The 13,758-nt window shown below is 40.0% G+C and overlaps 2 protein-coding genes across 2 annotated transcripts in view; both read left to right on the top strand.

The window, feature by feature from the left end:
- Window positions 1–294, top strand: part of mfsd14ba (major facilitator superfamily domain containing 14Ba) — a 12,454-nt gene extending 12,160 nt beyond the window's left edge. Inside the window, exon 11 of the mRNA XM_062434206.1 lies at window positions 3–294. Coding sequence (XP_062290190.1) covers window positions 3–274 — 272 coding nt within the window. The 3' untranslated portion in view covers window positions 275–294. The remainder of the gene's footprint in view (window positions 1–2) is intronic.
- Window positions 295–5,530: 5,236 nt separating this feature from the next.
- On the top strand, window positions 5,531–12,274 carry LOC133995566 (uncharacterized). Its single transcript, XM_062435022.1, has 7 exons — window positions 5,531–5,612; window positions 7,112–7,231; window positions 7,319–7,690; window positions 7,798–7,911; window positions 9,307–9,891; window positions 11,236–11,352; window positions 11,434–12,274. The coding sequence occupies exons 1-7, from the start codon at window positions 5,531–5,533 to the stop codon at window positions 12,042–12,044; spliced, it is 2,001 nt and encodes a 666-aa protein (XP_062291006.1). The 3' UTR covers window positions 12,045–12,274.
- The last annotated feature ends 1,484 nt before the right edge of the window (window positions 12,275–13,758 follow it).

The following is a 13,758-nucleotide window of genomic DNA, read 5'->3' as shown; positions in this document are numbered from 1 at the left end:
AGCGCTCATCCCCGGCCCACCTTTCCTGTTGGGGGCGTGCACCGTGGTGGTCGTCGCCTTCATCGTCGCACTCTTCATCCCCGAGAAGCCCTCCCCTTCCTCCTCGGCCTCTCAGCTGTCACTCAGCGACAAGCCCCGCCCAGACAGCAAAGAGTCATTGTCCACGCTGGCGGGCATCCACATCAACACACCCCTCCCAGGCAGTGACGAGGAGACCCCTCCCACTGCCAGCGACGAGGACTTTGAGCCTCTGCTGCAGGACAGTATCGTTTGATGGACAGGTGAAAGGACCACAAGGGGTGGGACTGACACTGACATTTTGTTACCAGGGAAAAACAACCAGTAACATGTTTTTTTTGCCAGAGGGCGGGACTTTCTATTGTCAGAAGGTTGCGATTGACAGCGAGAAGCTCCTATAGCATTGTTTCTTTGCCCGAGGGCGGGACTAACATCAGTTCACTGACTAGGAGCAGCGGCAGTAACATCTTCTGAATGACCAATAAAAAATGTTTCTTTAAGGAAGAGGCGGGAGCAAAGGGCTGCACATAAGATGTCATTGTTTGATTGGATGGAAGCACGAGGGCGGCGCCATGGGGACAGCATGGCTTAAACCATCGTTTGATTGACAGGAATTTTTTTATGAAAAAGGGCCCATTTTTGGGTGAGGCCCACTTAAAATGGGAAGGTTTTTTTGAGGTTTTAATTGAAAGCTTATTGATCATCTTTAAGCTTGAAGTTGATTGTTTTGTGATAAACAAGAAAAGGTGTTTTTACCTTCAGCTGTATCATTTCCAAGCTGTATTTTAATGCTGCGTTTTATTTTTTATGGGTCATTGTACAAAGGAGACATGTCGGCAACATATTTACAGCAGCCAAAACATCAGTGTTGTTTTGTACACTTTTTTTTTTGTTGAAGAAGAAGAACACTTTTTTTGTCACCGTTTTTTTTCTTTTTTTGGCAGGGTAACGGGATTTTTATTCTTTTTAAGTGTACAGTATCTTTACCTGCCATGAGCTATCAAAGCTTACAAGAATGTGATGAGCTGAGAGATGAGTCAACTACCTAAAATCCAACATGTCACAATATCGCTCTTAATACTTATTTTAAGTTTTCTCATTACTTTGAATGTCTTTTAATTGAATCTGGGACATAAAGGAGAGAATTGTTTTAAACAGTGCTTTGGTTACAGAGCCAAAAAATATATTTATTTTAGATACCTCAGATGAGAAACAAACAAAATCCTGAATGATGCAGGATACGTTAAATAACAGAAAACCTCCAGTTAGCGTCCCCGTTTGTCACTCTACCTCAGATCAGTGTGGTTTTTTTAAAAATCACACTCAACCTGAATTTACTCGTCTTCTATTGTGTTTGTTTTATTTTTTTATATCAAAGACACTTTATAAAAGTGCTGCTGGCAGAGGGAAAACCTCCCAGGTGTTAATCTTCTAAGCAGTCCAAGCACCAACAGTGTTTATACTTCAACTCCATTTCTTTTTTTAATTTTAGTGAGAATGATTTTGTCCATGGTATAATTCGGAAATTTGCAAGTTAAATACCAGAAAACCAGTTTTTTTTTCTCACAATAGATTCTTCAATTTTTTTGCAAATGCAACCATAACCTGCACTATAACTTATTGATTCCTATTAACTCTTAATTACATTCCTTAAATGTCATCAAGTTGTTTTTTTATATCTATTTGATGCTTATACACATTTGTGAATATTTAATGATAATGTTTTAGCTGCAGGTCACCAATGGAATGTCAAAATGGCACCAAATTTAGTGTCTAAAATAGTCAAAGCTCCAGCAACAAATGTATTAAAAGACCAACACATTTCAACTTTCAGCCTTCATTGGGATCATCTTCTTTTTAAAAAAAAAGGTTTTTTCTCATGACCCTGATGAAGGCCACACGCCAAAACCCATTGGTCTATTAATAAAGGTGTTCATTTTGCTGGAGCTTTGACATTTTTTAGACATTTTTTCCCCTTCTCCATGCACTTTGTAAGTTGTGCCAGAAACCTTTACTGTACTTCTACCAAATGTGGTGTCACCATTGGGTTTGTGCTCCATATTGTTCATACCAAATTTGGTGGCATTATGACATAATTGTGCTCTTATCTCGCTAGTACGTTTTTCAAATGGCACCAAATGCGGTTTGAACATCTAGTACATCCTCCAGTGCTGTAATACCAATCTTTGAGAAATGAATATATAACCTTACTCAGCAGAAAGGCCCCTAATTGGCAGCATGACACCATGGACCCGTTCCTAAAAGACAAGGCTGCGGGCTTTGACAAGGCAGCTTGGACCCCACCATAAGGGTTTTTACTTGACATGAGCGTCGTGTTTCGTGATCCACAGTCCTTCACAGTATGGTTTCAAAAGCATATGTTGCATATTTGAGGGATTTCCCCGACACCAGCGATATATACCTGTGAACGAATTTATACTTGAAGCACATATTTTATGAAAGTATTAGAGATTTAGGAAAGAAATGCTTAAGAGTTTAACAGTATATAAATGGCACAGAGTGTACATAGTTATTTGCTTTATGACCTTAAAATGTAAAATGTATTTGAATGACATTACGGTCATATAATGTAAGTGAAGTGTGGGATTGGCCTGTTTTACTGTGGTTGATGTGTAGATCAGTGGCACTAACAGTCTGGGTTGGGGGGGGGGTTCAGTTCCCCACTTGCAGCTGAATGCTTTTATAATCCACCTTTACAGGCGTCAGTCTGAACAAAAAAGCATCCTGTTGATGAACCTATTCTTAGAGCCTTACCAGTTAGTGGAGTTAGAAATATCAAGTTTGTGCCGAGCGCGGCGGTAGTGAAAAGGTCACGGGGGTTCATTCAAATTGAAATGGTTCATCCATGAACTATTTCATTACATTCTTATGGAAGGCCGACATAAACTACCCAACTTTTAATTAGGCCTGTCACAATAACGACTTTTCCTTGACGATATATTGTGTCACAAATAATCGCGATAAACGATATTATCGTCATTTGAAGATCATTTTATACCATTGATATAATGATAATATAATAGCATAATAATGTAAGGGGGGTGGGGGGTGGGATTGGATAGTGGGTGCTACACTTGTGTAAAAACACAGACTGACATTATGGTTGGGGACAGAGTATCCATGTATCATGTGAGTCCATATATATATATATATAGACATGATGTTGATAATTACGTTATTGTGACAGGCCTACTTTTAATTGTAGTAAAATGTCTTAGTTCAACCCCAAAATACAGAGGACGTGACCTCAGTGCGAGCTGCAGCCCTGATTTTCACCACATGTGACTCTTTATTAGAATAATCCAAAACATAAATGTATGAACAATGAAGATATCTTTTGTTTGAATTACTTTGCATTAACATTCCTTTTTTTTTGCATTGATTCCTGTTTTCATTCTGCTTTTTTTTTTTTAATGTTTGTTCAGATTAGACTATGAAACAAATGATTTCCTTCATCTGTGACTTTTTCTGAGTATATTAATATGCACACTAGTCTCCTGCTAATCAATCAACCTTTATTTATATAAGTTATCTCAAGGCACTTGGTCTTCACAATCAGTCTCATTTTTATTCTCTTTGGTTATAATTTGAAATGTGTTCACATGGAACAATTGGTAAACTGTTTATTCATATTTACGCATATCTTCTACTTTTTTGTAAAATTTGAAAGGCGCTGGATCAGACCAACTTACTTAGTTTTATGTATTTACGCAGGAATCCTCCCTTTCAATTACTGAATCTAATCTTATATTTCCACTATTTTATCAGCAAAAAAGTAAGTTTTCATTTATGACTATAATGACAAAGATGTCAAATCACTGCCATCTGTCTTTTGAGATTTTTGGCACAACTATCCCAGTTTCTTTTGAAATAACCCCAAATCACATAATTCAGGTTTGAGTAAACCAGGCTTAGTGATAATCCAGGATTGTGTGAGTTGATAAGCAGGATATTAATGTACATGTGTACACTCAGTATGGTTTGACTGATGTTGACACCCACTCAGTTAGTCCAGTGGCAGAGTAACTGACTCAACGGTGTAAATATTGTACACGGATTGGATGTCTGTATATGTGAAGAAATGATATGTACATGGGACTCACTGTAAATACACTTTGTCTGTCTGTTTTGTCTGGAACTGTAAAAGCCAGCTATTGGTTATTGGAAATTAAAACAGAGCAACACTTGGCATCTGAATCAGGTGTCAGTTTTTCCACAGTCTTCTATCTGTTTGGATGTGTATGTCTTTTGTAAAGAGGTTTTTTAATAGTGTACATTTGACTTATAATTGTAATAATTAACTATTGACCACTCATAACTATTATCATTTGCTTTTTATTATTTTATCTAAGGAATAAAAAATATGACATTATTCTCATGAATTAATCATACTTTTTTTTATTTATTAGTAGATAATTCTGTTTATTTATGACCTTGGAAACAGCAGTTGACAATAACATCTTACCACAAGTTCCATTAAAAACTGATCTGGAGCTGTCAGTTGTATCATATGATCTTCAGCTGATGGAGTTAGCCAGCACTCATACATGTTTGAAATTTCCATTTTTATGAACACTTTAAAAACTTCCATTCTAGCTAAAAAGCCCAGATTGAAGGTTATTTCTTGAAATGATAGAAAGCTTCAGAATTACATGGACTGTATGGTCAGACTGTTTACTGCTATTTCCAAGATCAAGATGACTACTTAAAGTCCCCCTCCACTCAAATATGTATTTTTCTTCTTGTTCCGTCAGTTAGATTTTTGAGCTTCACTGTACAGAATGATGTGTGTGCAGTTTGTTTTCATTCATTCATCTGCTGATGGGTGGTTTCTCTGTGCTCAACAAATCCAGGTTTAAGGCGTGTGATTAAGAGCGTGGTTGGTGACATCATAGCTAGTTGGGAAGCCGATTGGTGTCGGATAACTTACACAAGTGTGAGATGGAAACTCAACGCCTCTCATGCACAAACACTAAATAATGATTTTTCAGAGAAATGTAGTATCCAGCAGTTAAACTTTAAAAATGAAGAATATTAGCTATAGATATTATAGATAGATATTATATAAATATATTATTTTATTAATTGATTTTTTTTTTAAATAAGGGAGCTGGAGGAAATGTGTTAAGGATTTTAATGAGACAAACCTTTTATGGAGAAACCAATATAGGACACATTTTCATTCAAAGTACAGTGTTCTAAATTCATCTTAAATTAATGTTTTGGGTTTTTTTTATTTTTTCTACAAATATTTTAAACCATCTACTTTATTGAAATAGTCAACTACATGAAACTGATCTGAAATAGAAATAAACCAATCAATAAATAAGCTTTAGTGCGACTGTTTTGCTCACTGGCGAAAAATAAAAAACAACAGCGACCTCTACTGGGCAATGCGTCCAGTAACGTGCGTCCAATCAGAGCCCGGGGTTGGACGTCACGTGACCGAGAGAGAGCCGAGTGGAAGAAGGACCAAACGGCAACAACAAACATGGAGATATCTCCGTTCAGCTTCGCTCCGGAGAGATACTGGACGGAGGAGAAAGAGAGGGCGCTCATAGCATTCTTCTCCAGTAAGTCGAACACTCTATCACAACAACAACTTCTTACTGGGGGATGAAACTGCTCTGAAAGTTTGTGTTTTCTTCTACGGGGTTGACAGTAACGGCAACATATGTGGGCAACCGTTGCTCGACGGGACCGACGGCTATTAGCAATGAGCGACGCAGACTGATAACAGCAATGGCGACTAGCAACTGGAAGTGAAGTTAGCTCTCATTCCCCCTCTGAAAAAAGCCTTAATAATGCCTGCTGGTGGTTTATAAAGTAGTCACCTGCAGCTCTGATAGAAATAGATGAATGAAGTCTTGCTCCTCGTGTTGTAAAGTGTTTTACTAGGTCGTAAAACAATCAACGTAGGGTTTGTAAGTTAAACATAGTAACAATTATAGCTTACTGTGCACTTATGTCTGATGTTTGTATGAATTCTACATTAACAGTCAATACATCAAACTAATCTGATTTATAGTGTTTGATCTGACAAATATAGTATTTCGAATGTCACTAATGTTGGCTGACAGTATAATCACACACACACACACACACACACACACACACACACACACACACACACACACACACACACACACACACACACACACACACACACACACACACACTGTACAACAGTTATATGTATTGTATTCTGTATTTGACAGGAACAATAAGGTACAGTATATTTAATGTATAGATTTTCTCCTGTTGTTTGTCCCCAGTTGTGGGCACCAGGGACAAACAGTTCATTATAGTTTCATGTTAAATGTGTCATATCAAATCAAATCTGACATCCTGAGCAGTTGTGCTTTATGTAGGTGTATGTGAACCCACTGTAAAGAGGGCTTCCATAGATCCTCCACATTAGGAAGGTAATAATAAACATCTGTCAGCATGTAAACAGTATGTGCTCCAGACCAGAGCTACTCAGTGAAATTACGGTACAAAAAGCACCATATGTAATGACATCATCGGAGCGACACCATAAATGACGATCCCAGTAAACCACCACTGTAGAAGTAACAGCAACATCACCCTACTCTACTTAAAGATAGATAGATTGAGATTGTATTGATCTGCAAAGGGAAATTATTGCGTTACAGCAGTTGTCAACAATAACCAAGGGGGAAAAAAAGAAAAATAATAACATATACATACTTTACCTTTATATATGTATATATTTTTTGCAAAATAAACTTTCTACTTCTATATCTTGACTTATAACTTTTCCAGACATCAGTCAGTGAAAGCCTAGTTTACTGTGAGCTGAAAACAATTAATTTTGATTGGCTTACATGCAGATTAATGACAGCATGTGCCTCATTTTTTAAAATAATTGTACTCTCTGATACTAAATGGTGTTCCAGGCATTTGAAAAAAAAAAAAAAAAGGCTGACTGAACTTGTGATGCAAGATTTGACATTTCTTCTAGTTCAGACTTGTTGACCTTAAGCTAGAAGTACACGTGTTGTTTATGTCAGTCGAGTTAATTCTCTTGTTGTATGTTCTACTTTCTCAGAGCACAGCTGTCTGTGGAACCACAAGTCAGAGAGTTATAAGAACCGACAGCTGCGATGGAAAACCCTGGAACGCCTGAGGATACTTCTGTCAGCTCACCCTCCGCCCGTTCCCTTCACAGGTAACGCTGCAGTCAACTTTTCAAAGATGCATTTTGTGTAGGAGGTTGAAAAAAAATCAAATATTCCTGGTTTGTTTTTCTCTCCAGCGGAAGACATCAAGAACAAGTTCAAGAACCTTCGTACCACCTTCCAGCGTCAGTACAAAATGGTGAAGGCGAGCAAGGTGTGCGGCTCCAACGACGTGTTCGTGCCGCAGTGGAAACACTACCAGCAGCTCATGTTCCTGCAGGGCTGCTGGGACCTGGACGACGGCGCAGACGTCCAGCCGCTGTCGCCTCCCATTATTCAGCAGGAGGAGAGCCGGCCTGTCTTACCGTCCCCGGGACTGATCATCTCCTTCCTCCCCACCCCATCCACCTCCTCGCCTTCCTCCACGTCCCCCTGCATCCCCTCCAACATGATGGTGAAATGTTACTGGACTGACGAGAGGGAGCGCGAACTGATAGCTTTTTACTCCGGTAATACAAAGCTTAATGATGATGATCTGGATTCGTACAATGACTGCACGTTTGTTTCACAGCTGATGGGAGTTGTTGTTGTTGTTGTTGTGTGTTGTTGTGCACAGAGCACAGCTGTCTGTGGAACAAGAAGTCTGAAAACCACAACAACCGTCAGCTGAGGATGAAGCTGCTGGAGACTCTGAAGAGCCAGCTGTCTGACCAATCAGTGTCTTTCTCAGGTAAACACATGTTCCTGCTTGTTTTTAAAGGCTACAACACAACACCACCAACAGTATTGTTAAACGTTTATTGGCTTATAATGCCTTACATCATGGCACTAGAAGCCTATCCCATCCTTTTAACTCCACCATGAATCCCAAACAGGCTTCTGTCTCCCAAGTTAGTCTCTACTGTAAAGGAATGGTTCAACATTAATGGAAATACACTGACTATATTTACTCTCATATTTTTAAGAATACACACTTAAAGCATGCTGTATCTCATTTGTGTAACATATACTCAAACACAAATGTAAAAAAAGCAAGTAACAGTCTGGTGCAGTGACTGTGTGCAGCTTCCTGAAGTCTTATCACAGTGACGTTGTCAGGTTTGGTGACTTTGTGCCTTTATGGTGCGTTCCAGTTGTACTCGAAAGTCGGAATTTCCGAGTTCCCAGATGGAAATTTCAACTGGAACATCCCCTGAAGTCGGATCTCTGACTCGGAAAGTCAGACGTACCGCACCAGCCCCAACTTCAAAATCCGAGATGGCAGCCCCCGTACATCAACAGTGTGAAAGTTGTAGTAACATCCTGTTTATTAGCAGTTTTGTCTTATTTGTAAATGAGTCGTACACACAGCACTGTCCAACTTTTATCTGTGGACATGTTGCTACACTGTTTTTTATCATCTGGTACTGCTATCAGTGGCTAACTGGGCTAGAACTGGTTTCGTGACTTCTAAATTGGTATGATATAAACTCGGGTGTGACGTCATTCCCAGCTCTGACTTCCAACTCAGAGCTGGTGAGATTGAGGTGTTCTGAGTGCTTTAGGGGTGGTTGGCCCATTGAACTATGGTTCCAGCTTCCAGTCTTTATGCTAAGCTAAGGTAACAGAATCCTAACTCTAACTCTGCACATAACCCACAGACATTTTAACAATTTTCTCATCTAACTCTTATAAAGAGAATTTAATGTCTTTCCCCAAAAATGTTGAACTCCTCCTTTAAGTAGACCACCAACTGATGTGTATATATATATAGTTCATTTTAAAATCAGCAGAAATATACATTGATCAATTGCATATAGTGAGGACTCCAGTGTGTGTACATGTACACATGAATCTGAAATGGTCTCATGAGGAGTCATATTGAATGAAAACCTTTATTTATACATCACATGAAAATAAGATATCAAAATGTTTTCTCTCTATCAGACAGCTGTTTTAATAGAAGTTGAAATATGACTGCAGTGTTTAAAGCTGTAGTAAGTGATTTTTAATTTCGTTCTTTCAGTTAGACATAAAAAGTTGAAGAGTAGAAAATATGGATTTATTTAAGTTGAATTGAATATATGGATCAACAAAGATCCACCAGCTAAAATCTGATTGTTAGTCCTTTGTTGTTGTTTTACAGTTGAAGATATAAAGTGCAAGTTCAAGAACCTCCGGACCGTTTTTAACCGTGAATACAAGGCGGTGCAGGCGAGCCGGGCGTCCGACAAACTCTACGTGTCCAAATGGAAACACTACCAGCAGCTGCTCTTCCTCTGCGAGTGCTGCGACGAAGACGACGGCTCAGACGACCTGCTCATACTGATCCCGCCTGAAGACAAAGATCCCGAACACGGAAACCAAACGCCCTCGTCCACCCTGAGCAGCTTCTCCTCCAGCTCCACCCAAACCAACAGCGTGAAGTTCAGCAAAACCTCCGCTCCCTCCGCCTCCAGTCAGAGCGACGCCAAAACCAACGCCGGCGCCGCCTACCAAATCTTCCTCACCGGCTCTCCGGATAATCTCAAACTATTGAGTCAGACCGCTGCTTCCTCAACGCTCCCCGTCTCTCCATCCAGTTCTCCGCTGGATACCAAACCTTGCACGAACCCGTCCCCTCTGACGTTCTCCGTGCTCGGCCCGGTTCTGACGGAGAGCAGACTGATCGGTGACGCCCGCTGCCACTGGAACGAAGCCAAAGTTCAGCAGCTCATATCCTTTTACTCTGGTAGGTATCATTGATTAACAGTGGTTCATATTCACAGCTGTTAAAGGACCAGTTCAACCTCTCTTTCCTAGTATCTCTTCATGCAGTTAGTTTTGGTTTTATTTGTCCAAGTTTTGTGATATTTAAGCAAACTGAATTTAGTTCATGGTGCTGACACAAAATTCACCAGCGTTCCCAAAACACTGTAAAAAGGTTTAATCGGGACAATGTTCTTCCCAAGAAGTATTCCTTATGAAAGCTGATGCCAACTGGAGTTTGGTGAAACATTTACATGTAGGACATCTAACTTACTGTCCTTACTTGGTAGAATACAAAATACATATAGAGAGGCATGAGGAAGATATGTAAAGTCATAGTAATGAAAACACATATTTGAAAATTCTATTCCACCTCTTGTTACCTAGCAACAATAAAAACCTTCTGTAGCTGACTCAGTGATAGATGGATACATGTTCTAACCTATTTACTCTTTGTTTTACTTAATATAAATAACTAATATAAAATCTTTGAAATACAGGCACACCTTGGTAGCAGTGTGGTTACAGCGGATGCCACATAATGGCAGCTACCCTGGTTCGATTCTAAGGGACCTATGCTGCAGGTCATTCTCCTCTCTCTCTCTCCCTGTTTCCTGTCGGCCTCTATGCCATCTACTGTCACATAAAGTCAAAATAAATCTTGAGAAAAATTACAAAAATACAAAATTGATCTAACAGCATAAATCTTGGTAGATGAAGATTTTCCTAAAAGAAGTTTAGCTTCAGTTGTCTTGTCAGAAACAGGAGCAAACAGCTGATGTGTCAGTTGGTCTTACCTCCTTGTACTTTTCCTTTTACTTCCTCGTCACGTCGACTCACAGTTTTCTCCTGCAGTGATTGTGATGGAGCACATTATCGGAGTAGATCCTGCGTAGGCTCGGGTCTGTTTAGATCCACTCAGGGGTTGGACACTGACAAACAGACTCAAGACACGCAGCACTAAAATGACACAACACCTGATTAGACTGAGTAGAATTTGTCTTGGGTCTTGGTTCCTTCATACACTTTATACACTAAAAAAAGTAAAATATTGCTGTCAAGTATCTAATGCCATCTGCATGTTGATACTGGGACATTTTTTTTCCCTATTTGACCGTATGAATCTTCATCCTTTGATGACATAATTCTACATATATCACCAATTATGGCAGATACTCCAGTGGTGACCATGAAATCAGCTATATTTATTTATTTCTTACAGTTGTAGATTATTAAATGTGTACTTAATGAACTGTTAAAGTGAGGTCTGAAGAGGGTTTTTGTATTATAATGAATAATGAATGAATGTTTTTTTTCTCTTCTTCAGAGCACAGCTGTCTGTGGAACCACAAGTCAGAGAGTTACAGGAACAGACTGCTGAGACAGAGTCTGCTGGAGACACTGAGCACCCTGCTGTCCAACAACGAGCCCGTCCCATTCACAGGTAACCATGACGCTGTTTGAGTAATGGTAGAGCTGGATGACGAGAACTCTGTTGTTTATCTGCTATTCTTTCGTTCTTTAGTGGAAGACATAAAGACAAAGTTCAGAAACCTGCGGACCATCTTCCAGCGTGAACACAAGGCGGTGAGCGCCAACAAAACGTGCGGCTCAGAAGACTTCTACCTCCCCAAGTGGAAACACTACCGCGAGCTCATGTTCCTCTGCGACTCCTGCGACGAGGACGACCAGCCCGAAGAGCTCCACTTCCCCCAACCGCGGGACTCCAACCTCCCCCACCTGGAGAGCCAAGCCCCATCCTCCTCCCTACACTACCAAACCTGCCCCTCCACCACCTACCAAACCACCACCGTCACATCGCAGAGGCTGGATGCCCCGCCCTCACCTACCCCACCAGACTCCCAGCTCTCCTCCTCCTCCTCTTCCTCCCCGCCCTCCACGTCCTCCTCCCGCGACGACGGCAGGTTGCGAAAGCGAGCGAGGCGCCGGCCGCCGCACGCCACCGGCGAGGTGCTGGACTTCATGAGGACGTTCTGTCAGAGTCACACGGTGTCGCCGCACGCCGGGTTCCTCAAGTACGTGGAGGAGTGTCTGAATGAGACGCCGCCCGATAAAGTGAAGAAACTGAAGAAGAAGATCATTGACACAATCCACAGCGTGTCAGAGGAGGTGTGAGGAGAGTTTGAATGATAAAGCTTGTCCATTTTCGTTTAAAGCTACAGTTACAGGCTAGTTTATATCATGTAGCTTGAAGAGTAACACCTGTCTTATTTTACTCACTGATGGGTGGAGGTTAGAAATGTGCTTTTTGTTGTACTTTTAACCACACCCAACTGTGATGTCCTTACTTGGGGCGTTGCACACTACTCGGATTTAATGCCTCATTGAGAGTGAGTCCTTTTTTCTTTTTTTTTAAGATTTATTTTTAGGCTTTTCATGCCTTTATTCAGACAGTCTGGCAGAGAGGCCGACAGGAAACAGAGAGGAGAGGAGAGAGAGGGGAATGACCTGCAGCATAGGTCCCTGGCCTATGATTATATGGCATGCACTCTAACCACTCGACCACCAGGGCGCTCCACTGAGTGAGTCCATGATTCATTTCCAGCTCATGAAATCATCCCACAGTTTTTCTACATGGAGACTACAGCACGATGGAGTGTGTGCAGGTTTGTAACCAAAAAACAGCCTCTGTCCACATTTGGTGATATAAATCTACACCTTCACATCTGGAGGTGTATAAAGCTGAAACTGCTGCTCATGTGTCAACAGGTTAATGGTAGTAAGACACCAGTTTAAACAGAACTAGAAGCTTTTAAATGGCTGCACTGGTCATTATACATCAGATAATGGACTCCGCTAGTTACACTGAGCTCTACATTAAATCTGTTTCCACCCACCAGTATTTATTCACATTTGCAATTTGCACATTAAAAACCTGAGTGGAAATTTACCGAAAATATATGAAATATTGTTAAAAATGTTTATAATATTTGAATCTCTTTCATAAGATTTAGAGGCAAAATGTGTTGTGATTGTTGTTGCTGACACTTCATGAGCCTTCACTAAACAACAACCAAAAGAATGCATGAGAAAGAGAGTTTGACAAAAAGAAGAAAATCAAACTTGAGCATAGAGTTTGAATTGATTTCACACATTTGGATTTGACACATCCTCCATTTAAAGTGTAAATTCATGTTTTAAGATGTTTCGGGTTACAGGTGCACTCCAGAAACAAACTGCTCATGTTAACGTGGAGAAGTTGTCGCATTTAAAATGTTCGTGTTGACTTAATTTAATGTTCAGATTCACAAATCAGTTCACACACCTGAATATTGAGTGTACCTGAGTGTTTTATGTTCTGTATAAGAAGTGTGCGTCACTGTTACAGGAAGGTGTGTCACAGTGTCTGTTGTCTACCAGCTTTCACTTCCTTCTCATCTTCATTTTAATGCCAATGTGATAAATAATATAATAATATTTTTGCCACTTTTTTTTTTTTTTTTTTAAAGTGTAATTTAATTTATCTCTGCCATGTTATTTTGCTTTAGCACTTACTGACATTACATTGCCACCCAAACAATGATGAAAGAGTATGAGGTCCTGCGCTGTCAGCAGGAACAGTTTAGGAAATATCTCTTTAAATTATTTAAAACGTAACCAAATGTTTGTCTTCATTATTTAACATGTTGTGCTTTTAAAGGGCAATGACGACCTTTAAATACTAAATATCAGTCTGAAAATGTTACATGTAGCTTTGTGTATTATTTCATAGTTGTCATCTTTGAGAAAAAGAATCTATGCATGTAAAGAGTTTTAAATTATATTGTAAAGTTTGAAGTTTTGAAGCAATAATGGTTGATTTATAGCACCAGCTATGATTGACAGGGTT

This window comes from Scomber scombrus, chromosome 15 (assembly GCF_963691925.1).
Source record: "Scomber scombrus chromosome 15, fScoSco1.1, whole genome shotgun sequence".
Lineage (NCBI taxonomy): Eukaryota > Metazoa > Chordata > Actinopteri > Scombriformes > Scombridae > Scomber > Scomber scombrus.
Note: the sequence above shows the minus strand (reverse complement) of the source record. Positions and strands in the feature narration are given on the sequence as shown.

What these genes read in the sequence shown, in the direction of transcription:
- LOC133995566 (XM_062435022.1), top strand. Translation starts at nt 5,531, where the DNA reads ATGGAGATATCTCCGTTCAGCTTCGCTCCGGAGAGATACTGGACGGAG. An exon ending in GCTCATAGCATTCTTCTCCA is followed by an intron (nt 5,613 to 7,111) that starts GTAAGTCGAACA and finishes CTACTTTCTCAG; the next exon opens with AGCACAGCTGTCTGTGGAAC. An exon ending in TCCGCCCGTTCCCTTCACAG is followed by an intron (nt 7,232 to 7,318) that starts GTAACGCTGCAG and finishes TTTTCTCTCCAG; the next exon opens with CGGAAGACATCAAGAACAAG.